At 34.1% G+C, this 27,921-nt stretch overlaps 1 protein-coding gene and 1 long non-coding RNA gene across 4 annotated transcripts in view; one reads left to right on the plus strand and one right to left on the minus strand.

The window, feature by feature from the left end:
* The window catches only part of HOOK1 (hook microtubule tethering protein 1), a 56,830-nt gene that overhangs the window by 14,397 nt on the left and 14,512 nt on the right, over positions 1 to 27,921 (minus strand). Inside the window, exons 5-15 of the mRNA XM_010984565.3 lie at positions 27,524 to 27,656; positions 22,431 to 22,498; positions 21,175 to 21,237; positions 20,129 to 20,212; positions 14,381 to 14,547; positions 8,985 to 9,125; positions 7,659 to 7,860; positions 6,994 to 7,104; positions 2,306 to 2,393; positions 2,160 to 2,220; positions 373 to 513 (exon numbers count right to left, since the gene is read on the minus strand). Of these exons, the coding sequence (XP_010982867.1) occupies positions 373 to 513; positions 2,160 to 2,220; positions 2,306 to 2,393; positions 6,994 to 7,104; positions 7,659 to 7,860; positions 8,985 to 9,125; positions 14,381 to 14,547; positions 20,129 to 20,212; positions 21,175 to 21,237; positions 22,431 to 22,498; positions 27,524 to 27,656 (1,259 nt within the window). The remainder of the gene's footprint in view (positions 1 to 372; positions 514 to 2,159; positions 2,221 to 2,305; positions 2,394 to 6,993; positions 7,105 to 7,658; positions 7,861 to 8,984; positions 9,126 to 14,380; positions 14,548 to 20,128; positions 20,213 to 21,174; positions 21,238 to 22,430; positions 22,499 to 27,523; positions 27,657 to 27,921) is intronic.
* LOC116156888 (uncharacterized) lies at positions 480 to 27,619 on the plus strand. Of its 3 annotated transcripts, XR_010383812.1 has the most exons (8): positions 480 to 554; positions 2,572 to 2,738; positions 3,758 to 3,904; positions 16,633 to 16,825; positions 17,765 to 17,873; positions 26,763 to 26,931; positions 27,008 to 27,228; positions 27,541 to 27,619. It is a non-coding gene; the product is annotated as an uncharacterized LOC116156888 (long non-coding RNA). The 3 variants fall into 3 exon arrangements; XR_010383811.1 differs by having other exon boundaries at positions 2,572 to 3,904; XR_010383813.1 differs by having other exon boundaries at positions 2,572 to 3,904; positions 27,011 to 27,228.

The raw sequence follows: 27,921 nt of genomic DNA on the forward strand, positions 1-27,921 counted from the left end.
TTACACACATTATCTGCAACCTTCCTAACAACCTGCAAATAGGTATTGCCTCCAATTTACAGCACCAGTATGAATTTAAGTAACCTGCCCAGTTTAAGCAGAGGTATGATTCAAATTTGACTTCACAATCTATGTACCAGACTGCAGTGGAAAACCAGGCTGTCATTTATTTATTTGTTAGATGTCTTCACAAATGACAAAATTTAAGTGAAATTCAAGAATAAGCAACCTGGTTAACAAAGTCTGCTAAAAATAATGAGTAGTAAGAGATAAAATAAAAAATTTAAATTCCTTCTGCAAATCCTAACTAATTATTTTAACTACTTAGGTGATTAAATCGTTATGATTATCAACTATAAAGAAGTGTGTCACCTCTGCTCGGTTTCCAGTTCGTTCATCTTGCGGTGCTTCTGTTCAAGCTGCTCCTGAAGCTCTTCGATACGTTCGTTCTCAGTACCTTCCTGCTGTAATCGAAGCATCTTATTTTCATGTTGCAGTCGAATGAACATCTCCCTGAGGTTAAAAAGCAAAATTTGTTTTTAAATTTTTTAAATGTAAGTTTTTACATTCTTCACTTTTTAAAAAAGGACATTCCTGTCTACCCAATAGCTATCACTTTAAAATATTACCAAAACTTCCAAAAGTGTGTTTTAAAAATCTGTGCATTGTTAAGACTATGTCTCAAAAAAAGTAGTTTTTAAAAGTACAGGTATAAGATTATATCATATATACCATTGAATTTTTATTACTCAAATCCCTAAGACATAATATGAATTATTTCACTTTGATAATGTAGAAACTATTTACACTAAAGGTAATACAAAGCACATCCTTAGAAAATATATAAATAAAAAGCAGCAAATTTAAGAAACTATAGTTTTCCTAAAATTTTTAAATACACTTTTATGATCTGGGTATCTCTAGATTTTTTATTTTTAGAAAAAAATTTATTAAAGGTTTAAATACATATATTTTTAAAAATGCAAATGATAGGAATGGTATTAAATAAAAAAGTAATGCTCTTTGACCTGCTGCCCTCCTAAATCCCATTCCCCAAAAGCAACTAACTTCAATTAATCTCAATTTTTGTTTTCCTGAATGCCAGCACCATAACTTTCAAAAATAGGCTCATGTGGCTACTTGTCAATGATTAATATCACTGGATATTACTAAATAAAAAGTGCAAGTTAGTTTCCAGTCCAGCATGTAAGGAGATCTATCTTAACAGCAAAAAAACTGAACAAACTGATAATCAACAACTTCATAAACATTATGCAAAGTGAACAAAGTCACAGAAGGCTGCATATTGTATGATTCCAAGCACACGAAATGTCCATCAGACAAATTCACAGAGACAAAGAGTAGATTATTGGTTGCCTGGAGTCAGAGGGGAGGCAGGGATGGAGAATGACTGCTAAGAGGTGCAGGGTATCTTTTGAGGGGATGAAAATGTTCTAAGTTAGGTAGTGATGATGGTTACTCAACTCTGTGACTATACTAAAACCCACCAAACTGTCTGTAAATGAATGAATTGTATCTCAATAAAGCTGTTTAAATAAAGAGTACAATTTGAAGTAATTAGTAAATAAAACTTGCCACAAAAATGGAAAAGGAAACCCTAAAAATACCAGATTAGTCAGATATCTAGAAGTAAACATAACAGTAAAATACCAAAATAAAAGTTGGGTCAAGAAGAGCCTCTAAAATTTGTATTTTATTTAACTTCTGCTTAATTCTGAAGTCTACAGCTCCTCTCCTACTTTTTCCACTCACGTGGATTTGAACGCCATATACTAAAAAGATTTTACACAGATTTTTAAAAAGGAAATTCCTGTCTACTCAATAGCTGTCATTTTAAAAAGTTACCAAAGAGTCTAAGGATAGAAAAAGAAAAGAAGTTCAACACAATAAGGGCCATATTATAAAAAGTAGAATATGTTATTTAGCTAGTAAGGGAAATTCTATTTTTGATAAATTTTGAAACTGCTGTAGTAGTAGTAACAGTCTGATTCAGAAAGTGTAAGCACTTGAGGCAAAGTAATTTTCAAGCTCTATGACTTGTAAAATGGAAAATGTTAAAGGCTTAGAAATTTACAAAAAGAAGAAATCACATTTCTAATATTAGGTATGGGTTATCAATTGATTAAAAACAAATTTACCTATACTCCACTGGCATAATCTCAGCAGCAAGATTCTCATAACTTTTTGTAGCAGATGCATCTAAATAATAACAACAACAAAAATAAATTAACATTTCAGTATTTCTACCATTAAAATGGTCTTTTCTAAATATAACAAAGCTCACCTGTTTGGTTTAGGTGATCCTGTTGTACTTGTGAACATCGAAGCTCTTCATTCGTTTCTTTCAGTGTATCACGCTGTTCTATTAGTCTCTGAAAGACAATTGTTTATATAAGCAAAATAGTTAATTCTGCCCAGAAGCAATGTACTTTATGCTTAAAATAATTTATCTTAACGTGTGAATTTGATAATTTTTTTTAGTTAATTAAAAATCACAATGTTTTAGTTCCAGTGCTAAATGGGTAATTTTCTCTTGCATACAACACAAAGCTTGCGATTTCCTCACCTGTTTATCTTTGAACCAAATGAATATAGTTATGCAACAGAGTACAAATATGCAACTGTAAAGTAATTAAAAAAAAAAAAAGCATGGACTTTGGAGGCAACCAGATCATGGCTTGAATTCAGTTTCACTGCTTCCAGCTATTTTATCTAAGGTAAGTTATTTGATTCTTTGGCTTTAGATCTTTACCATCAGAATGGGCAAACTGATTTTCATAAGCCCTTGCAAAGGTGTTCTGAGTAGCGAATGAGGTAAAAGTTTGTCTAACGTCCCAGATATAGTCTGGTGTGTAAGAGATGCTGAAGGCTTCTTATTTCTTTCTATTACTGCTGTGAAAGTCTACTGAAAGAAGTGATCAGCAGCACACTGGAGGTATGAATTTGTAGAAAAACACTATTTCCCAGGGATAGCATGCTAGGACTTCCTAACATTAGCTATGTTATTTTACAGCTGACAGCCAATGACAAATTTCTAGGTTCCGTGCAAAAGGCTCATATTTAAATGATTTTCCTGGCACATGAAAAGTACTTAAACATAAAATCATATTTTAAATGTTATATTTCAAGTCAGTAAACAAAACCCTATTCCGTCCATTATATGGTTCAAATCAATAAACTGGTAACTGATTCCAAGGGTCCTTAAGCCAGAGGATCCTAGGGATCTCTGAACACTACAAATTATAACTACAGTCAGGCACGAGGACCCCTATAAATGTGTCCCCTCATAAATGCAATGCAAACACTAGCAAATTTGTCAAAATCAACTTTTCAGGACTCTCAAAATTAACCAAAGGTCTGCCATGATCTAAGGTGCATTTGTTAAAGAAAATCTGCTAAATCTCATAATACTGAGCTTTTTGTTGTTTTAACAAGCCTTACTACTATCACCGTCTCCCCAGCTCTGCAACAGCCTTGACAACCAGCTGCTTCCCAATCTCTGTAGCTTTGAAAAGCAGCAGCTTAGAAGGGGCAAACTGGCTAGGAAACTCCTCCTAAAAGCCCCGTCCTTAGGTCCTTAGAGAACCATCACAATTTGGTCTGTCTCACAGCACCCTGGAGAAGCTCCAGTCATACTTTCCATTATCTGAGCTGACTGGGTGCTAGCTGTGTAGGAAAATCCCTGTTCCTAAGGCATCTGTCAAAACCAGTCATCAGCAATTGTTTCTCACTGCAGCTGCTGGAAGCAATGATGCCAGTAAGGACAAACAGAAGAGTCTTGCCAAGAACTTCTAAGGAAGAGCGGAGAAACGAGAGATCCACAGAGGACTCTGAAAAGCTCTGACATAATCCTGGAGATCCAGGAGGCCAGCCATGTAGAGAGGTGTGTGCAAGCCCAGAGAAGACCTTTGAGGGCCCAGTATCTCAACTCTGGATAAAGTTGAGGCCTTGTGTAAACAGGAAATGAAGGCAAAGGCAGAATTTTAAACTGCTTGAGAATTTCAGGTATTTTCCAAAATACACACGGAGTCCTCTGGCAAGATATTGGTTCCAGGCATCTATGGAAATATGTGACCAATCATTAACTGACCCCAGTGGCAACTGAGCAGAGAATTCAGTGGCTACATATTACAAAGCATGAAGACCTTTTGGAATTAGTCCAAAAGAGTCACTAAAACACCAGCAACAACAAATCCTGAGGCTGAGGGAAACCTGATTTCCAGCATTGAAATATTATATTATCTTAAATGTCATACTTTCAACAAAAATACAGAACACACAAAGAAATAAGGTCATCCTTACACAGGAAAAAAAAGTCAACAGAAAGAGTCAACGAGATGACCTTAGTGGATGGAGACACTAGACAAAGACTTTAAGTAAACTAAAACCTGAAAAGCAGGAAAAATTTTTCAACTCATTCTAGTGGTATCACCTTGATAACAAAACCAAACAAATGATATCAAAAGAAAACTACCAACCAACATCCCTTATAATATAGACTGAAAAACACTCAACAAAATACTAGCAAACTGAATCTAGCAACACAGAAAGGATTATACCTTATGACCAAGAAGAATTTACCTCAAGAATGCAAACTCATTTAATACTCAAAAATTAATGTAACATGCCACATTAATTCATCTTGCTGACCCAGAAGCAAATGACAAAATCCAAAACTCTTTCATGATAAAAACATGCAACAAGCTAGGAATAAGAGGAAAACATCTTCAACCTGACAGAGAGCACCTACAAACAAAACCCACAGCTACCAACACCCACGCTGGTTAGAGTGAACACTTTCTCCCCAACATCAGGGACAAAAGGAGGATGTCCACTCTTGTCATTTCTATTCAACAAAGGACTGGAGGTTCTAGCCAGGACAGTTGGGCAAGAAAAAGAAAACGCATTCAGTTTGCAAAGGTTTTTTGTTATTGAGTTGTGTGAGTTTGTATATTCTGGGGGTAAGCCCTTGTCAGTCCCATCACTTGCAAATTTTTCTCCCATTCTGTAGGTTGTCTATTCATCTTGTTTATGTTTTCCTTTGCTGTGTAAAAACTTGGTGGTATTTTTTTTGCAGCAGAATAGTTCTTCATTTGATGAAGTCAAAGTTACCTTTTTCTTCTGTTTGTGCTTTTTTGAGCATAAACCACTGAGTAACCTTAGGTCATAATGATTTATTCCTGTATTTTCTTTTAGGAGTTTTATGGTTTTAGTGCTTTTATTTACTTTGTGATCAATTTGTAATTAACTTTTATATGGTGTGAAATAGGCTTCTGACTTCATTCTTTTGAGTGTGGATATTCAGTTGTCCCGGCACCACTTGTTGACAGAATTGTTCTTTACCCACTGATTTATGGGCAATTGATTTTAACAAGTGCACCAAGACAATTCAATGGGGGAAAGAACAGTTCTGTCAACAAGTGGTGCCGAGACAACTGAATATCCACACTCAAAAGAATGAAGTCAGAAGCCTATTTCACACCATACAAAAATCAATTACCAAAGGGGAAAGAAGTGGGTAGGGAGTTTGGGATTAGCAGATACACACTATTATATACAGAATAAACAAGGTCCTACTGTATAGCAAACTATAATTCAATAACTTATAATACCTTATAATGAAAAAGAATATATATGTATAACTGAATCACTATGCTGTACATCAGACACTAAAACAACATTGTAAATCAACTATATTTCAACAACAAAAAATCCCATCAAGAAAGTGGAAAGACAACCTATAGAATGGGAGACAATATCTGCAAATCATATATCTCACAAGGGACTTCTATCCAGAATGCATAAAGAACTCTTAGAACTTGAAAATAAAAAAGCAAATAATCTAAATAAAACATGGGCGAAGAATTTGAAGAGACATTTGTCAAAGATATAAAAATGGTCAACACATGAAAAGATGTTCAACATCATTCGTCAATAGGGAAATACAAATCAAACCATAATGATATGCCACTTCATACCCACTAAGATAGCCAAAATTAAAAGTAGTAAGTGTTGGCAAGGATGTGGAGAAATTGAAATCTTCACAAATTGCTGGGGAGAATGAAAAATGGTCTGTCCACCTTAGAACATTCTGGTGGGTCTTAAAAAGGTTAAACATAGTTACCTATGGCCCAGCAATACCATTCCTAAGTACAGATACTCAAGGAATGAAAACATATGCCCATATAAAAACCTGTACGTTAAGTGTTCATAGCCACATTACTTAGTAGCCAAAAAGTGGAAACAACCCAAATGCCCATAAACTGATGCACAGATAAATAAAATACAGTATATTCATACAATAGAGTATTATTCAGCAATAAAAATGAGTGAAGTACTGATACAGGCTCCAGCATGGATGAACCTTGAAAGCATTACATGAAATGAAGGAAACCAGTCACAAAAACTACAAAGTGTATGGTTACATACTGTGGACAGAACTAGGCAAATCTACAGAGACAGGAAGTAAGTTAATGGCTGCTCAGTCCGCAGGCAGGGGGACGAGCCTGCAGAGCAACTGCTAAAGGGTATGGGGTCCCTTTCTGGAGTAATGACAGTGCTCTAAAATTTGACTGTGATCATCTGATTGCACAACTCTGTGAATACACTAAACACTACTGAACTATGTATTTTAAATGGGTGAAATTTATGGTATATAAATTATGCCTTAACAAAGCTGTTAAAAAACTGAATCTATGGTCCTTGCTCTCACAGAGTTGACAGTGTAGAGTTAGAAAGCATGCACTGAGACATAGGACCTTGGCTCTGTGACTTCAGCTTCCTTTGTGAAGGAAATTAACAAAACTGCATAAAGAATTTTTACAAGACTTTCTCTTACATCAACAATTTCAATTTGGAGAAAGATAGAAAAAGAACTGGTTATACACTTCCATTCTTAGAACAGCAAGGATAGTATTAAAAATAAACTAAAACAAGACAGACACGTTACGTGTCAATTATGTTTACATTTACCTCTTTTTCCTTAAGTAAAGCTTCATGTTTTTCTTCAAGCCGCTTCATTTCAAATGCTAGTGTGTCTGCTCTTTTGGATTCGGAGGAAAGTTTAACATGAAGATCCTGAACCTTTTGTCAGAAATGAAAGGAAAAAGTAAGAGTATATACTATTGATAGTTTTTCAGAGTTCAATAAATGAGAAACTTATTGAAAATAAAATTTATAGTAAGATTATAGTCTAATTCTAAAAATTTGGGGAAATAGAATGTACATAAGAATTAACATAAGTTTTAAAATACCCAAATAATAATTTAGCCAGAAATAAAATCAGCCTTCTACTCTGTTTCTCTAGGTTGTTTGAGAAATAGCAAAACAGAATATTTTAGGTTATAACTCCATTCTCTAGGCATTTATCACTGGTTACCAGAAATGCCAATAAACAATAAAATGTCCAAAAAAATACACAAGCTCAGAAGCCAGTAAAAATGTAAAAGACCTAGATAACTCAAACTCAGTTATCAAGCCCTGAACTAAAATTACAGATGGAAGAAATGTATGACAATAATAAGCTCACAGCTGCTCAAAGGCAATATTTTTTCACTTCATCATTATTAAGGTATCAAATGGAATAACAAAGTGGAACTCTTTCAATTTTATTGACTAAAAAAGTTAAGACATCGTACCTGTCTCTTGTATGTTTCTAACTGGGTACGTGCCGCGTTTGCCTTCTTTAATTCTTCTTCTAAGCTGACAGTATTATGCATGTACATCATGTTTGTTTCCTGCAATGTTTTCACTTGCTTGCGAAGGTCATTCAGATCTTGTAGCTTCTGACGATATACCTCAACTGTGGACTCCAGTTTATTTGCTTTATCAGAAGTAGCCCTATAAGAATAAAGACTAAACATTACTCTGTGAAAAAAAAAACCTAGTAAACACACACAATGATTTTATTCTGGCTGTTAAAAGGAGTCTTCCAAATTAATTATCTATCAATTGGCCAAAAAAAAAAAAAAATGAGAAAGAGACAGAGCAAAGAAATCAAACTTTGTGAGAACTGTAAAAACAAACTCAGGCCTAAAACTGTCTAAAGTTCAACCTTTTTAAGTCATCAAAATAAAAATGCTTCAAATTTGACACAACAAATTATCAAACTGTCTTATACATTAGAACAATGTACGAGAAGAATGGTTCTGTAAATACAACTGAACAACTCTGAGCTGCCCTGCAGCCTGCGGGCCAGTTCTGCTTTTGCACATAATGTTTGAAATAGTTTTGTTCTAAGTATTTCATATACTCAGGAAGTTGACTCAACTTATAATTCATATGGCAAAGCACTTTAGGGATGTGCTCACCTGACAAATGGACTAGAACAAAAAAAAATAAATAAACCAAATCACTTCAATATCAATGCAGGTTCAAACTGATGGTTATGAAGATTATGTTTCAAATGGACATTAAAAGCTATGCAAGAAAATGGCTAATTAAGAAAATTTAACAGAAAACATAAAAGTCATGTGCACAGAGTGCTTGAGTAACATTTGACAGGCAAAAGCTAAATATAAACATTATATTGTCAAAGACAATAAGAGAACCTGAGATAACCATGAAATGTTAGGATTCTTGTCTGTATTTTTATTTTATCAAATGTCAAAATACAGATTGTAAGAATGCGTTTCCTTACACAAAAATTTCACTAGGTATACTAGTAAACACAAAAAGATCAAGCCAAATGTATCTAAAAGTAACTCAGCTTACAAATTTTTTTAAAATGTGGGGTTTATGAGTTCTAATATGAAATTGTCCTAGCAAGAATCGATTACTATCCTTAAACTGCATATATACTATCAACAAAAATAAAACAAATAAAGGCTAAGAACCTGCACTTAAAAATGACTAATTACTTGATACATAAGGATAACTCAAAGAACCCCTAATTAAAATATGGAATACTGAAATGACTAAGTAATAACTTAGAAGTGACATAATTATATTTAGACATGCCTTACCTAAGAACATCTATTTCATCTTTCAGGGCTCTTGTTTCCTCAGCAAGACTAGTCAATTCATCATTCCTATGCTGAAATTCAATTAACTGCTTTTCAAGTTCTTCACAGTGAACACGGTAATCATCTTTTGCAGCTTCCAGCCTTGCATAAAGAAAACAAGTGTTTTAATGTAACTTCTATCATTTGTTTTTTCACTGAGACATGAGCTTAGCAAAACTTACTTCTAAAATGTTTTTTAATTCTACAATCAAAAGAAGAAACACTAAAGGAGTAAGATACTTTTCAGCTCTTTGTTTGGAAACAGACTTGAGAAACATTGTTCTTGATTTTCATTTTCACTTCTGAAACACTATGCTTGGTTCTCTAGATCAAACAGGAATTTTAACTTCAAAAGATGAAAAAAAAACATATAAGTTATCCAAAATTTACATACCATGTATAGTGGTAAAATATTAACTCTAAGTAGACTGTGACAAATTAAGATAAATACTTCAAACTCTACAGCAACAACAAAAACTAAAATGATAATACAATGATCAAAATCACATATTTAAAAATGATTTGGTCAACCAAAAATAAAACAGAGAAGGAAGAAAAATAAACACAAAAGACATGACAAATGAAATATAGGAAACTGACAGATCTAAATGGAACCATATCAAAACTACATAAAAGGTAAATGGGCTGACCACACCAATTAAAAAGGCAGAGACTATCAGACTGGATAAAAAAGCAAGCTCAAGTATATGCTAATGACAAGAGATATTTTTACATATAAAGATACAGATAGATTAAAAGAAAAAGATTATAAAAATACCATGAAAACAGTAAGCAAAGAAAGCTGGATTGGTTATATTAACACAAAAAAAATTTTTTAAGACAAAAAGTACTACCAAATATAAAGAGATATTTCATAAATATAAAAGTGTCAATTCATCAGAAAGACTATCATAAAGATGCATATAACTAAAAACAGTTTTAAAATAGGTAAAGCAAAAAGTGATAGAATCAAAGGCAGAGACCCACAAATCCATAATCATTGTTAGAAATTTTAATACCAGCCTCCCGACAAATGATAGAACTAAACAAAAATGTCAGTAAAAATACAGAAGAGATCTGAATAACACTATTAACCAGCTTGATATAATTAAATTCATGAAATATGTCAGTCAAAAATTACAGAACATAAGTTCTTTGCAAGTACATATGGAACACTCACCACAATAAAACATGTTAAGTAATTAAGCATCATAGATATTAAAAGATTAAAATCTCATGGAACATGTTCTCTAACCACAAGGAAATTAGAAATCAGTCACATTAAGAAGTATGTAGAAAAGCTTTAAATATTTAGAAATTAAGTAATACATTTTTAAATAACCCACGAGTCAAGGAAGAAATCACAAGAGAAACTAGAAAACTAGAAACTAGAAAATATTTCAAACTGAGTAGTATCAGACAACCAATAAAATTTGGGGGATACAACTAAACCGGTGCTTAGAGGGAAATATACACTTTTAAAGGCTTATAGTAGAAATGAAGAAAGGCTTAGAATAAATCAACTAACATTAAAAGGCCAGAAAAAGAGTAAATTAAATCCAAAGTAAGTGAAAGGAAAGAAACAAAGAACAGAGATCTAAAACTTAAAATATGGAAAGCTAATAAAGGGTATTTGACACGATTAATAAAATTGATGAACCCCTAGCAAAAGTGATCAAGAAAAATGAGAGAAACACAAATTACCAATATCAGGAATGAAAATGGAAATATGACTACACCTCCCACAGCAGTAAAGGGACAATAAAAAATGAATATTATGAACAACTCTGTGTCACTAAAGTTAACAACTTAAATGAAATAAACATACGCCTTGAGAAAAACAATTTAGCAAACTGAAACAGAAAATCTGAAAAGCCCCATGACCATTAAAGAAATTACATTTGTCATTTAAGGCCCTTTCACAAAGAAAACCTTAGATCCAACTGTTTTAGTGATAAATTCTATCAAATATTGAAGGAAGAAGTAATATAATTCTTACATAAACTTTCAGAAAATAGAGAGAATACTTCCCAATTATTCTATGAGACTAGCAGAACTCTGACAATCCTGAAAGACATTACAAGAGAAAAAAGTTACAGACCAGTATCTATTATGAAGACAGTTACAAAAATTCTTTTAAAGTATTACCAAACCAAATCCAGTCATACGTATACAGGATAATAAAATATAACCAAAGTGGCTTTTCCCCAGAATATAAGATTTTTTAACATTCAAAAATGAACTGATCCTATTTTCAAGAACAAGAAAGGAAAAAACACACTACCTTTTCAAGATGCAGAAAAGTTATTTGACAAAAATCAACACCAATTAATGCTAACAACTCTTAGCAAGGCAAAAATAAAGGGAACTCCTTCAACCTAATAAAAAGCAAAAAAAACTCTACAGCTAACTTCATGGTACTTAATTGAACATTTTCTTCTTAGGACTCAAAAAAAAAGCAAGACGTTTGCTCCTGCTCAAAGCAAGAAAAATAAATACAAGGCAGAAATAATAAAAGGAAGATATAAAACTCTATTAATAGATAAGATGATAATATTCCTTAGGATTTTCAACCTAAGCAAACAACTACTAGAATCAGTAAGTGAATTAAGAACCTTTGCAAGACATGAAGTTTCAAAATACAAGATACAAGTTTCCAGAAACAAAATTTTCAGTATCTATAAAGCAGCAACTTTTCAGAATAATTTTTGTAACTGCATTTGTAATAGCAAAAATATATATAAAATACTTGAGAATAAAATTAACAGAAGGTATGCATAAAACTATGCTGGAAACAACATAATACTGCTGAGAGAAATTAAAGACTTAAATAGATGAAAATACTATATTCATAGAAATTTTCAATATAGTTAAGATATCAATCACACATATTCCAATTTATAATCACAAAGGGTTTTTTTTTTAATAGAAACTAATTGATTCTCAATTTTACTTGAAAAAGCAAAAAACTTAGAATAGCCAAACACATGTGGAAAAGAAAGAACAAAGTTGAAACACTCACACTGCCTAATTTTAAATGACTTATTCTAGAGCTATAGCAAGCAAGACCAAGTAGTTCAGGCATTAAGACAGACAAAATGATCAATGGGAAAGAACTGAGAGTCCAGAAAATGACCCAAATTTTATAGTTATACCATTTTTCACAAATGTGCCAAAGCAATTTGATGGAGAGTAACTCCAATAAAAATTTTTCAACTGATGATATAGGAATAACTATATACTCATACGGAAAATAAAAATAAAGCCTGACACCCACATCTCACACTATTTTCAAAAAATTAATTCAAGATGGATCACAGAACTGGTGATAAAAGATAAAACTATAAAGGTCCTAGAAGAAAATATATAACAGTATTTTCATGACAAGGGAGTAGACCAAGGTTTTTTTAGACAGTACACAAAAAGCACTAATCTTAAAAAATACTGATAAATCAGACTTCATCTAAGTTAAGAACTTAAACTCTTTGAAAAGAGATACCATTTGAAAAATGAAAAGGAAAGCCACTGACTGGGTGAAGTATTACTACACATGTATCTGACAGAGGATTTGTACCCAGAATATTCATTTTTTAAACACCTACAACTCAGTAATAAAGACAAACAACTCAATTTAAAAACAGGCCAACAGTGTGAAGAGACAATTCACAAAGTAAGATATATTGCCAGTAAGTATATGAAAAGGGGATTATCATATCATTAGTTATCAAGAAAATGCAAATTAAAGCCAAATTTTGACAGCCTTAACACATTCCTTGTAAGAGCTAAAATTAAACACTGACAAGGCCAAATTTTTTTTATACAGGCAGAGTAAGCAGAGCAACCAACAGCAAACACTGCTAGTGGGACTATAAAACACTGACCACTCTGGAAAATGGTTTGCTAGGCTCTCTTAATATTAAACACAGACCTAGTGTGTAACTCAGTAATACCACTTCATGCGTTTGCCAATAAGAAATGAAAAATATGTTCATAAAAAGTTTTGTAATCCAATGTTCATACCAGCTTTATTTATATTAGCCCAAATCTGGAAACCCAAATGCCCATCTAAAGGAAAATGAATAAACAAAATGTGTTATAATGTGAAATAATTTCATATAATGGAATACTACTCAGCAATAAAAAACATGAATTACTGATACATTCAGCAACATGGGTAAATCTCACAAACATGCTGAGCAAAAGAAGCCAGTCACCAAAGAGTTCGTTCTGCAACTCAATTTACATGAAGTTCTGTCCATGGTGAAATTAATCAGAAGTGTGATTAGCCTCTGGGAGGGAGGGGCTGACTGGGAAGGGGCGAAGGGCAACTTTCTGTAGTGACAGAAATGGTCTATCAAACGATGAAAGTGTGAGTTACACAATATGCCTCTGTTAAAACATGCCAAATTGTACTGTTTATTCATTTCACAATATGTAAATGTCATCTTGGGGGGGAAAAAAAGAACCACAAACATACTGAAGTCTAGCATTAGTTTGTTTTTTACAGAGGTATGGGTTAGCAATTCTTCTTTCCTGTGTGTTTTGCAATTGAGCACAAGAGTAAATATACTGAAGAAAATGGAAGCCAGGTTTCTCACTGTTGGAGGAGGGAAATGGAGATTAGAAAGAACCCTGAAATGAACAGATGTCAATATGAACTCATTCCTAACAGCAGGTGTGACAATAAATGCACCTATGAGTATATACACGTGTGTGAACACGGACTGGTATGAACCTGAGTAAGTGCATTTCCTTAGCTCTGTACACCGAGGTGGCCTAGAAGCAATGATAGAAAAATTCATCTGGAGCATAGGTCTTTGTTTCTAAATAACATTCTCCACTAAAAGGAGTCAGGGCTTCCCAGAGAGATGGCTGATTCCAGAGTTGGGAAAGAACGAGATGAGTGTGCAACACTTTGTTGTGCTATATTCTTTTCATATTCTTTTGCATTATAGGCTATTACAGATATTGAATATAATTCCCTGACAGTGCTACACAGTAGGACCTTGTTGTTTATCTATTTTAAAAGTAGTAGTTAGTACCTGCAAATCCCGAACTCCCAATTTATCCCTCCCTTGCCCTTTCCCCCCTAGTAACCACAAGTTTGTTTTCTATGTCTGTGAGTCTGTTTCTGGTCTATAACACATTATTTTTAATTGCTTTGTTTTTTAAGTATGTATCTCACTTGCCTAACAGCCCTGTGAGGGCTGAAACCACTTACACCATTTAGTATTTTCAGTAGTTTAATCAGTGTCCTAAACATGCTTTATAATGCATAATAATTATTGTCGATATTATGATTTTTTAGCCACTAGCTTAATGGAACTGTATAGAAAGATTTCTACTAAAAATGCTACCTGAAGTTTTCTTCCTGTAATTGTTCCAGTTGTAACTGTGCATGAAAATACTTTTTTGCAACCATTGTATTTGGATCATCAAAAGATCCATCCAACTGGTCAAGTTTTTCATTCATCATCTCATTCTCAGAAACGAGTGAATTCTTTTCATCTTGAAGTGCTGTCACCTAAAAAACAAATATACAAACTATAAGCATCAATAGCAAAAAAGCTTAGATTAGAGTGAAGTTCTGGATTCTAATTCTGACTAAACCATTAAGTAGCTTGGCCAATCAGACTAGATAACTTCTAAGGATCCTTTTAACTCTGTTATTCTGTATTCTAGGAGGTTTGAGTCAAACAAAATAAATCAATTTAATTTTCTTAATATAGAGAAAACAGTTAATACATACAAGAAGAATATCTTCAAAATGTTATGCTTGCCTTTAGTTCTGGGAAGAAAATGTTTCTAAGTCTCTAAAATCTGATGTATCAATAAACTTCAAAGAATTAATTTGTTTCCCCTTTTAGGTATAAATTTGTTTTTAGGATGCTGTTATCTGATAAGCCAAAATATACAACAGATACACAAAGTTACCATTTTAGGTTCATAGTAGGAAATTATCAATTAAATATCACGTCTTCAGGCAATAAGCACATTATCTGGTTAATGAATCAATAACAAAAAGTTGAACTGAAGCCATTTACACACTGAAACTGCTTGTAATTTAAAATGGATAAAACATGTAATTTTACAATCTCATCAATATCGGTACCTGATCATTTTTTATTTTACTTATGTATTTATGTAACAAGCATGATTTGCTCCCTCAATTCTATTTCTTTTTCATTTAGACATATTTAAAAATTTACAGCCAAGGCTGCAAACTTTTATAAGACCAGAAGTTTACAAGTGATTTTATTAAGATTAGTTTCAAAGAAGGTTGACCTATCATGACTTCCCACATAGTACAGCACAAGTTTGCTGTTTATATATTAACTTTCAATAGGTGTAATCAAGTCAGTCCAGTTATGAGGACAAGACTACATACTGACACACTGAGCTAATAATAGGAAATTAAAATCAAGTGACAGCATTAACTACAGCACAGGCAAGTTATAAACACTGTCCTCCAAATGAGAAACACAGAGGCTGGGAAACTATCACCAGGCAGACCATAGAGGAAAGTTTCTCTTCCTAAATTCAATGCGTGCATCCATCCTTGTCATATAAGCAGTTTAGTGACTATTACCTGTCACGTACAATTCTACATGATTGGGACACAAAAAAGAATGAGAGGTGGTGCCCTTTTAAGATCCTTACAGTAGAAATGTAAACAATTACAGGACAGGTGGGGGTGGGAGGGTGGCACAAATAAAAGAATATCTCATTCTAGCTTGAAGGGAGAGGCCACCGTAAAAGTACTGGTAGAGATGGGTAAAATACTGTGTCTTCAAACTGGGTAGGAATCCCCTACAGAAGGGAAAGGAGCGAGGGAAATTTAGTTTTCAAACCTGCTGGGTAACCAAGTTTATCCCTATCCATATAGTTCACATTGTGGTTCCAGAGCCACCTTTATCACTGATGTGCAGGAGCGGGTATTAAACATGCAAATGCCTTGGACGCACCCCAGATGGGTGACTTAGAACGCCCCGTGGTGGTTCTAGACAACATTTAACAAGCTCCCGTGGTGATATTCCGTTTAGGTTCACTCTGTACCCGCCTCTGTCCCTCTGTTTCTCCCTCCTCTCTCTCAGTGAGCTATTTAAGATACAAAAAGTGCAAAAATCTGAAAAGAAGAAAAGCTCAAAAATATTTCTCATTTTCTTGCATCACCCAGATTTAACTTAATATTGTTTTCATATTTGCTTATTTAAAAAATAAAATATAAAATAAACTTCTAAAGCTGCAGTCCCCTTTATCACATCGTGCCCAGTACCATGTACTCTGTAGGCACATTAAAGTTTGAAAATCACTGCCTCACACTATATATAAACGTATCTTACAAAACGCTGGGTAGGAGTATGCGCTTCTCTAACCTGCTGTAAGCAAGAACAACGGCCACTGTCACTGCAGTCAGTGGAGAAGTCTACCTACTGCTGCCAAGAGCTATGAATAATGGCTGGGAAACGCGTAATAAAGAGCTGTTGGTAAAATGTGTCCTAACTTGCCAGAAGGCCCCATGATCATCTTGGAACAGGACTGTAAAACTACATTAGAGTTTCTCAAAACTTCAAACTTCATGTGGATTTTTTCCTTTCTTTTTTTAAAGTGCACATAAGCTGGCTTCTTCCTGACTTCCTGAGTCAGAATTTCAGTTGTTCCAGTATCTATAACTTGCACATGTCGACTGAAAAAAAAATACGCACAACTTAAAAGGTGCGAGTTATGTTTTATCTGGGGAACTTACTGAAGACTACAGCCCAAGAAACTCTCAGATAGCTCTGAGGAACTGTTCCAAAGAGGTAAGAGGGGGAGACAGAATATGTAGAAGTTTTTGCTGGAAAACAAATAAGCATGTAGTTGAATATCAAAAGATTACTGCTAGTTATCTTAAAAAAAAAAAAAAGACATTTCAAGTTAATGACTTAAGTGCTTTTCTCTGTATGGGAAGATGCAAGAGTCTGGGCTCACTGAAATTATTCCTTTGATAAGCATCTTAACTATCTAGGACCAGTATCTAGTTTTTCTCCATTGTGAACTCCCCAGCGGGGCGCACCATCCTGGGAGGCACAGTTCGTTGTTTACAGGAATGGTAGACAACTGTGCTTCCTGAAATGGCAGGCAACATTTTTTTGTCCACAACAAAACTAACACAGTTCTCTATTTAAATGTATTGAGCCTCACCACCGATCTTTCACTACAGAATTTCCCTTCTTACATTTTTTTATTTTGATTAAAACATGTTTGCTACCTCGATGATGTAAACAAGTAGTTTTCTCCAGGAAGGGCTCATGAGTTTGCACCTAAGCTCTTCACCTGGATTTAATGCTGCTCCCCTGCCCCAGCATCCTGTGGGTGTTGCTCCTCTGTATCCTGGCCTGAACATAGGAGAGGAGCCGGACTTTGTCGTCTTTGTGACTGACTGACCTTTTCTACCTAAGTGACTGAGTTGTTTTTCCTTTATTCTTGAAGTTCGATAGCTTCACTAGGGTAAGGCTTGCTGTTAGACATTATTCACTGATGCGTTTCTGTGTAGCTGCAATTTGCTTCTAAACTTCACTTTGTTGTCCTCCCACGAGTCTACTTTATTGATGTGTTCTTATGAAACTGTTACACAACAGGAAGCAAAAGTTCTATTCTGACCTTGGCTGTTATCTTTTACTGGCTCTTGTCTTTTTTTTGTTTGTTTGTTTGTCTATGATGTTTACACAGATGTCAAGATTTTGTTTCTTTTCATCTAGGTTCATCATTTATTGACAGTCAAGATACCCTATTTGTTCTAGCACAGTGAAGACTTCTTGGACATTCTCTCCACTGTACCCCATGACCCAGCACATTTTCCCGTCTAAGGTACTGTTTTCTCCCCACATCACTCTATACAGCCTTGTGCGTGGTCAGGGAAGAGGGTGATGGGGGTGGTGAGGGCAGCTGTGCCAATGGGCAATCTTCTTGTAACACCTGGGCTAGCCCCTCACTTCTGAGGCATAAGTTCCTTACACTTACGGTTGGGGGAAGTATACTCCATTCCCATGGAGGAACTCCTCTGGGCATCACACCGGTTCCCCAATTCAGTGTGTGACTCCAGAGCCCTTGTTTCTATCAGAAAGAAACAGGCCCTTAGTTTCTTCTTATCTTTCATTCCCACTCCTCCGCAGTCAAAGAAAATGAAGGACTCAAAGGGTGACTCTCCTTCTGGCTGGGGAGACTGCAGTGCGAAGTCTCAGGGCTTCTGCTGATTCCCCTGCATGGGCTGCTGCCGAGCACCCCCTCAACATCATGTGCCTGCTTCTTCCCTTGAGTACCAGTTTTTAATTTAATTTCATTGGTTATGCCCTTTTTCTTATTTACCTGCCCTGGGTGAATTTCTCTGCAGCTGATTTTTCTCTTTTGGTTCATTTGGTTACGTATTAAAAAAAGAATTCTCCCAAATTTTAAAATCACTCTCAAATGATATATGATTAAAAGTAAACATTTTTCAAAAACAATTTACCTTATGAAATTGGGGGATGTGTCATATACACTTGTATGAATTCCATGTTTTTAATAAATTACTTTTTGTTCTGATATATATTATATTTTGTTCTGATTATATATAAGTAATTATTAAATTACTTATATGTTCTGCACTCATTTCATGTGTGTAGCAGATAGATGAGCACTGACTCTACTTTGATACTAGAATTAAAATGCCAACACTTGGGATGTCTACACTTTCTGAATAAAATCAGATCATCACATATTCTTCATTATGTGTTACAAGCACTGAAATATTTTAACACGGAATTTTGTGTTTACTGAATTAGAATTTGGCAGAAAATTGTATAGAGATCCTGCATGAGACTGGTAACACCTGAAGGAGTCAATCTTCTATTTCTTACATGAGGTTTTCCAGAGGGAGGATATGGTCTTATTTGAAAATAAAACATTGCAGATGCTGTGCATGTGTGTGCACCAGTCTGATGATATGTGAGGTGAGTGTGGTTAGGAAGGAAGAAAGGAGAACAGGTAGAATTTCCCCTAATTTTGAGCCACTAGCTTTGTTCAAATGTAAAATTAGCTTTGTTCAAACATAGAAGGCTAGTGTTCAAAGATGAAGTTAAAAGACCTGGATTCTGGAACTATCATAGCCCTAAGCTGAGTCACCCTGACCAAGTCACTTCTTGTCTTTACTTGAAAGCCCTTTAAGGTTAGAAATATTACCCAGCCCTATCATTCTAAATACTGATTTCATCAAGCAAAGATGATGCTACTACAACTCGTGACTTGTCCTCATACTTTCAGAGAGTCAACTATTTACGTACTCATTATTTGAACAAAAAATACAATTTATCTATAGCATTTTACGATGTATAATTTTTCAAGACACTGTGTAATTTTCACAATTGCATTTTCATGTAACAACAATATACGTAAACATATATGTAGTGCTTCTATGCCAGGCCCTGCCTTAAGTGCTGTATGTATGCATACATTTAACCTTCATTATCCTCTGGGAGATATATACTATTATCACACAGTTTCTCAAAAGAGAAAAAGAAAGTATAGAGAAATTAAGCAATTTGCCTGAGCATATACAACCAGTTAGTAACATGACCAGATTCTGAATATAGGTGGTCTGGTTTGACAAATCTATCCCTTTAACTATTAACCACTGTCTCTCATGCCAAGTTTATTTTGCTAACATGTATGTGCACATGAGCACAAAAGTTATATACATGTGTTTACGTACACATACTGTCAGCAAAACAATCTTGGAACTCACATTTATTGGGGGTCAAATACATCTAAGTACTTCCATAAAGCACCTCGCACCCTATGAAGTAGATACTTTAATTTCCCTTTTTTACAAAACCACTAATGCCTCATCTAAATACTTGAAATTCTACAATTAAAATGATCTCAAAAAAGTAGTTAAGTCAGCAATTTTCAACTTAAAAAAATTTACAAAATTCATGTTTGAATATTCATGCGTATAACGAATCCTTTCAATGATCCCTCAATGAAATGAAAGCCAACCACCAAAACACTTAATCAATTAATCGCTTAACATAAAACTATTGTAAGTTTAAAGAGGCATTGTTCTTAGATCGGTTTCGTTTCCGCACCTGCATATCTAGTTCTTGGCATCTTTGCCTCAGTTCTTCTTTTTCTGCTAGTGCTTCCTGAAGTTCTTCCAGGGCCCTTTTAAGCTGAAATAGGTAATGTCCCAATTCTTATTAAATCGTGTTTTGACACAAATTGAAAAATACACTTTTATCACAACACAGTTATACATTGATACTGGAAATAGTTTTTACCTTTACCTATTAACAAGTAAGTCTTAATATGTTGTTTTCTTGTAAATAATATTCAGAGTCTCAGTAACATTTGAGTCTAAGGTCCCAGAGAAATAAAATTGTGTAAATCCTTGTGAAATATTTAAATAAAAAGAGTATTAGAGGATATACTGTTTAATTGTATCAAAGAAAAAAATTTAGAACACAGCATGTTTAAATTTAAACAAAACTTTTATAGAAAAAAAATTTAAGTTGAAATAATTCTTAAGATGGCTGGTGACATTCATGAAAAACAGGTGTCCAAAAATATAACAGGAAAAGTATTTGATGCATTTGCCTCTCTCTTACCCTTTCCCTTACAACCAAGACTGGGATATACATAGGAGGGAGTGCCTTCTTCCCCATGAAAAACATTCAAGTAAAACAACCAGGGAAAGAAGCCTTGAGCACAGGATCACTGAGCTATTTCTTCAGTATTAGAGGAAAGTAACCATGACAAAAATTATATTGTGTTTTTAGATAAATTAGAATTTAGTAGAATTTAATAATTGTCTATTTAATTGTGTAACCACATAGAATGGGCCAAATATGTATTACAGACGTCAAAAGGAAAGTTCAATGTCACTCAGCTCTCCAAACATGATCTTAATGTGATCATAAACATGATCATAAAAATCTCTGGAGACCAACAGTACTTGCCTTCATGAAGGAACGCATACTTACTAACATTCAATTGAGATCTTATACAACAGAATATACAATGTAAATTTTGCAGAAGAAAATAATCTTGTACATGCTCTCCTACATAAGCCTTTAAGACAGTGATTTACTTTATCATTGTTTTCAACATTTTCCTCACATACCGAGATACTCACCTGTTGCTCTAATTCTCCAACAGCATCATTTGCAGGGGAGCTCAATATTTCTTTACTCATCAACTAGGATTAAAATAGTAAAATTAAGTACAATAAAGTGATGTTTATGCAGTAAAAATATTTACTTGAAAGGACAGTAAAAAGGTTAATATTTAATTTTTCCTTGTCTTAATTTGATGGTCCTTATAATACTATTCAAACAAAAATTTTACAGAGGTTTAAGCTAAACAACACAATGTTCAAGCATTATATTAGTGAAATATGTAGATATATTTAAAACACTTCTGTGCTGAAAAGTTATATTACAAGTTCTAAAAGATGAATTACTAAATAAAACTAATTAACAAATAATTAAGAAATGATTCTTCCATAACATAAATTAACACTTTTAAAATACTCATTTAAATACAAGTGAGGTAGCAAAATTCTTAATGTGAGAAGTCATTTTAAAAGTAGGAGTTATAATTATATGAAAAAAGGATCCTGTAAAATAACTTTTTGCATATGAAAGGCAGATTTATTCAGGCACAGTGATACTCTGAATTGAAACCAGGCATGCAAACTCAGAGCACACACACTCCTGAAGCACTGCACGTGGTCTCCCTCTAAGACGGGCCCCTCCGAAACTGTGTTTCCCTCACTATCACTTACTCAGCTTTCCCTCAGGCTTCCTTTTCACTCCACTTCATCTCAGCCTTTCAGTCTGGTTTTAAGAATGAACATGCACTAAATGAATTCTGAATCTTTATGGTTCAATTTAGATAACCAGATCGCCTCGGACCCAGGTTACTGGCTTTGAAACCTAAGTATTATCACATCTCACATTTCTCACATTTCTGAAAATGCATGAGATACACACATATTAAAATTTCATAAAAGAGTGCCCTAGCTGGAAGAAAAACAGAAAAGGCATGAAAATTCCCATCCTATTCCCTCCTTTGGGAAGAGGCTATTTATCCTGCTTAGTTGACGTTATTTAAGGAAACTTGACTATCAATACTAATTTCAATCAATATTAATTTATCTCTTAAAATGCAGAGCTACTAAAATTAGATTTGAATTCCTTATAAGAAATTTTGAAAACAAACAAAACAAACCAAAAAAAAAAAGGACAGCACAACAGCCAAAGATAAGTAAACCCACAGCAAAGGGCAAGTTCATACAGCAGGAATATACATATTCACAAAATTTATATGAACAGTTTTATAGAATTTGATTTAGGATTTTCATACATACGTGATCATGATATAACTTACCTCTTGAATAGCAGTCATGACCACATGTTGAACAGACTCTTCCAATGTCATTATATTTTGAATATGTTCTATGATTAAAGAAAAATATCTGAAAAAAACTACTCTTCACCCATAGTACTTTAGCTATTCAACTAACAATATAAAAGTTCATTTACCACACATAATTCTTTATGCAAGTATATTACTTTTCTGCAAGAGATGTCCACTGAAAACAAGTAAGACAAATTGAAAATATTCATATAAATATTCTTAAATGTTTTAAAGAAAACCTCTGATAGAAGAGAGAAAGAAGAAATTAAAATTAAGCTTAAAACAGTTATGACAATTTCTTCCCTCCTGTTAAATATTCAGTATTATGGGCTGAATTCACATGTTCAGGCATAACACAGAGATACTGCGGGTTCAGCTCCAGACCACCCCAAAAAAGCAAGTATTGCAATAAAGCAAGTCACAAGAAATTTTTAGTTTCCTGGTGCATATAAAAGTTATGTTTATACAATACTGTAGTCAAGTGTCAACAGCATTAAGTCTAAAGAAAAATGTACATTTCTTAATTTAAAAATACTTTATTGCTAAAAAAAAAAAAAAGCTAAACCATCATCTGAGACTTCAGTGAGTGGCAATTTTTTTGCTGATGGAAGGTCTTGTCCTGATTCATGGCTGCTGACTTATCAGGGTGCTGGATGTTGAAACTTACGTGGCTGCAGCAACTTCTTAAAATGAGACAAGTTTTCTACATCCATTGACTCTTCCTTTCACAAATGATTTCTGTGTAGTGTGCAGTCCTGTTTAACAGCATTTTACCCACAGTAGAAATTCTTTCAAAATCCTCTCAAATCTTAATGCTGCTTCAGCAACTAAGTTTATGTAATTTCTAAATTGTTTGTTGTCATTTCAACAATCTTCACAGCATCTTCAACAGTAGATACCATCTCCAGAAACCACTTTCTTGGCTCATTCACAAGCAGCAACTCATCTGTTAACATCTTCTCATGAGATGGCAGCAATTTGGTCGTATCTTTAAGTTCCACTACTAATTCCAGTTCTCTTGTTATTTCCTTCACATCTGAAATTACTTCCTCCACTGAAGCCTTGAACCCCTTAAAGTCATCTATGAGGGTTGGAATCAGCTTATTCCAAACTCCTACTAATATTGGTATTTTGACCTATTCCTACGAATCACCCATGTTCTCAATGGCATCTAGAAGGGTGACTCCTTTCCAGGTTTCAATGTGCTTTGCCCAGATCCATCAGAGAAATCACTATCTGTGGCAGCTGTAGCCTTACAAAGTGTATTTCTTAAACAGTAAGACTTGGAAGTCAAAATTACTCCTTGATCCACGGGCTGCAGAATGGATATTGCGTTAGCAGGCATGAAAACACTAATTTTGTTCTACATCTCATTGAGAGATCTTGGGTGACCAGATGCCTCTCAATGAGCATCAGTGTTTTGAAAGGAATCTAATTTTCTGAGAAGTAGGTCTCAATAGTGAACTTAAAACAGTCAGTAAACCATGTTGTAAACAGATGTGCTGTTATTCAGGCTGTGTTGTTCCATTTACAGAGCACAGGCAGAGTAGATTGAGTGTAATTCTTAAGGGTCCTAGGATTTCTAGAAGGATAAATGAACATGGCTTCAATTTCAAGTCACCAGCCACATTAGCAGGAGTCAGCCTGTCCTTTGAAGCTTCGAAGCCAGGCATTGACTTCTCTTTTTTCTAGCTGTGAAAGTCTTCCAATATGAGGCTGTTTTGTCTTCACTGAAAATCTATTGTTTAGCATAGCTGCCTTCATTAATTTTCTTAGCTAGGTCTTCTGGATTACTTGTTGTAGCTTCCACATTAGCACTTGCCACTTCACCTTACACTTTTATGTGATGGAGATGGCTTCTTTCTTTAAACTTCATGAAGCAGCCTCTGCTAGCTTCAAACTTTTCTTCAGCAGCTTCCTCACATCTCTCAGCCTTCACAGAATTGAAGGGAGTTAGGACCTTGCTCTGGATTAGGCACTAGCTTAAGGGGATGTTGTGGCTGGTCTGATCTTCTATCCAGACCACTACAACTTTTTTCATATCGGCAATAAGGCTGTTCTGCTTTCTTATCATTCATGTGTTCATTGAAGTAGCACTTTTTATTTCCTTCAAGAATTTTTCCCTTGAACTGACAATTTAGCCAACTGTTTTGCAGAAGCCTAGCTTTCAGCCTGTCTTGGCTTTCTACGTGCCTTCCTCACTAAGCTTAATCATTTCCAGCTTTTGATTTAAAGTGAGAGATACAAAACTATTCCTTTCACTTGAACACCTAGAGGCCACCATAGGGTTATTAGTTGGCCTAATTTAAATACTGGTGTGTCTCAAGGAATAGGGAGCCCTGAGGAAGGGAGAGAGATGGGGGAATGCCTAGTTGGTGGAGCAGTCAGAACACACACATTTATGGATTAAGTTTACCATCTTAGATGGGCGCAGTTCGTGGTACTTCAAAATAACTGCAATAGTAACATCAAAGCTCACAGACCACAGATAACTGTAACTAATAATAATGAAGAAGTTTGAAATACTGCCAGAATTACCAAAATGTGACACACAGGCACAAAGTGTGCAAATGCTGTTGGAAAAATGGTGCTGATAGACTTGTTGGACACAGGTTACCATGAACCTTCAATTTGTAAAAACTTCAGTAAAGTGAAGCACAATAAAATGAGGTATGCCTGCATTAAATAAATTCTTAAAATATAAGCCCCCCAAAATAAATAAATGTTAAAAAAATAAAAAAATAAAATAAAATATAAGCCCAGAATGTTTCATTCTATTACCTACTCACTGCAGGGACGTTTTCAATGAAGAGACTCCTGCAAACATCTGTATGACAGTCACCGAGTCTCATCTTAAGGAGATCCTTGTACCTTACCCTGCCCCTCAACACACACACACACAAATAAGATAAGCTGATTCTGTCCCAATAGGAAATGAGCAATCAGGAGAAAAAGCCTTTCCTGTACTTGCAGATTTAAATTCCTATCAACTGTAGGTTCTCCAGCTAAAACAATTTCAGTAACTTAGTATTTTCTAATACTGTCATTGTTTTAATGATTCTTCTGGAAAACGTTTAAATGTTCTCTAAATCTTTCTTTTATTTGCGAAGCCAAGAACTGGACATAGATTCTGGTACACACCTGACCACTAAATGCAATGGGGCTGTGCTGGGAGGAAGAATCAATTCGGGTGCATATGAAATGGAATGATTTCGTTTAACTGAATTTTTTTGGTTAATGGAATGTTTCAAGTCTGCTGAAACCGTCACAAAAATTCTCTTTCCCCACCAAGACAAAAAGGGTATTGTTAAACAAACTAGTTCATTCTTTTCAGACTAAGATTTTTGCAATACTTTTGAATCGTTCTGAACATCATTTCTCACTTAAATGTGTAAAAATATGTTTATATTGTGGATGTATTTTGTTTTTAAATCTTAATTAAATTACTGCAAGTTTTTTTTATCTGCTCACTCCTAAAAATTGAGACTCCAGACACATACCTCAAAAAATAAATCAAATTAGATAATCCTTTACTTTTTTAATAGTGAAAATTAAACAATTTCTTTATATTTACTTCTTGCAAAACTTTATTTATGTATCTAGGAACTAAATCCCCTTTTAAAAAACTCAGGATAAAATTGCTAAGTAATGCTTAGAACTAAATTATGAAAATACTACATACTATATTTCTAGGAAGCAACAAAATCATAATCTAAGGGAAAAGTATAGCTTAAAATGTCAATTATAGCTTAGAATAGGAAGAACTGACTAATTCACAATAGAAGAAATGAGATAAAGGAATAGATATTAAACAGTACAAACAAAATTGAATCAAATCGAAAGACTGGTTCTTTGAAAAAGACGATTAACTAACAAACATGCAAAAATTAAGCACAAAAATGTTATAAATAACCAGTAATTTAAATAAAAACAAAGCATTAAATGAAAAAAAGGATCTCAATAACAGAAAATTGCTAATTTATAAATGAATTACTATTTTCAACTTGTAATTAAACATTTATATAAGTTTTAACTTTCCATGAGCAAATAAATATTTACTTTTATAAAAAAAAAACACTAATCTAGACATCTTTGACATTATCCAGGAGAAATAAAAGCCTGTGGGGTACTGACGTGCCCTAGAAAAAGCTGACAGTTAATTACAGAGATGGACTAATATCAGTTTTCTGATACCCAACCACTTTTTAATTGATAAACTATAGTTGATTTAATATATTTCATGTTTCTCCTTCTTAAATTAATTCTTGTTGAATTTATCTTGTCTCATACTTTTTTCATTAGTTAGAGAACACTGAATGCGTTTTCTAAGGTTCTGGCTGAAAGTATTTTACAACCTTAAAGCACCCACCAGTCTCTTATAAAGGTGATGTACTAAGGCAAAGTTTGGAAGAATCATGCAAAAAACACCAGCATCAAAACTCTCATCCCCCAGACTCATGCAAGCCCCTGAGTAAGTAGATCTTGGTCTGTTCAGTTCATCATTTCATTCATTACTATTCCACCAAAAATGTTCTTTTTGTATTCAGCAGGATCTGGATCTCTGTGTTTAGATATACCAATATAGTACACCAGTTCCATTTATGCCATCAGACTGCTTATCTGGAGGATACACTGGACAGGCATTCTTCTGAAAAGAGCAGAATATCATCTAAAGAAGCCTGGATTATAATTTAGTTGCTGCATATTCATTTATGAAAATCTCAGTCAACCTATGGTTATCTTCCATGTGAAAGAGATGAGGTATCAAGTAAGTACAATTTTTATTGGATATCCACTAAGTGCTAACCACTGAACATACTAAATTAAACAAATTAAAACAGTTTTATTTAGCCACTGAATACGTATCTCAGAACCCAAGTACAATTAGGATATTCAAGATTCATAGCTTTTTAATGGCAGAGCTATGCTCAAATTCAGATCTTCTGGCTTACATTCCAGGGTGCTTTCTGTCAACCTTTAATAGTAAGTTTTACACTATTTCCTAAAGCAATGCAGGTTGTTTCTAGAAAGGAGATATCCTCCAGTGTATGAAATTCACTTACCTTGCTTCTTTTCACAGTTGACTGCACAACCTAAAATAAGCTGAAGCAACCTCCCAAGCTCCACAGAATCTGAAGATTCAGTTATTTGGTTTAAATCAGGGATAAGTTCTTCAGAAATCTGTTGCCCCAAAAACTGCAGTGTTGAAACAATAAATTAGATCACTCATTTATGAAAGCTACAAAGAATTTACTACATTTAATTATTACAAGGAAAATAAATTACAGTTTCATGAAATGACTCAGATAAATTAACAAATAATAAATCCACAATTACTGACTGAAACCAGTCAGCAAAGTTCAAGAAACCTCATAAAATTCTGAGTAACCAACCAAAAGCAACTAAAAGGTTTTATACCAAATATCCTTTGATCCCACTATCAGAGAGAGGACTTATTTAA

This window comes from Camelus dromedarius, chromosome 14, assembly GCF_036321535.1.
Source record: "Camelus dromedarius isolate mCamDro1 chromosome 14, mCamDro1.pat, whole genome shotgun sequence".
Classification (NCBI taxonomy): Eukaryota; Metazoa; Chordata; class Mammalia; order Artiodactyla; family Camelidae; genus Camelus; species Camelus dromedarius.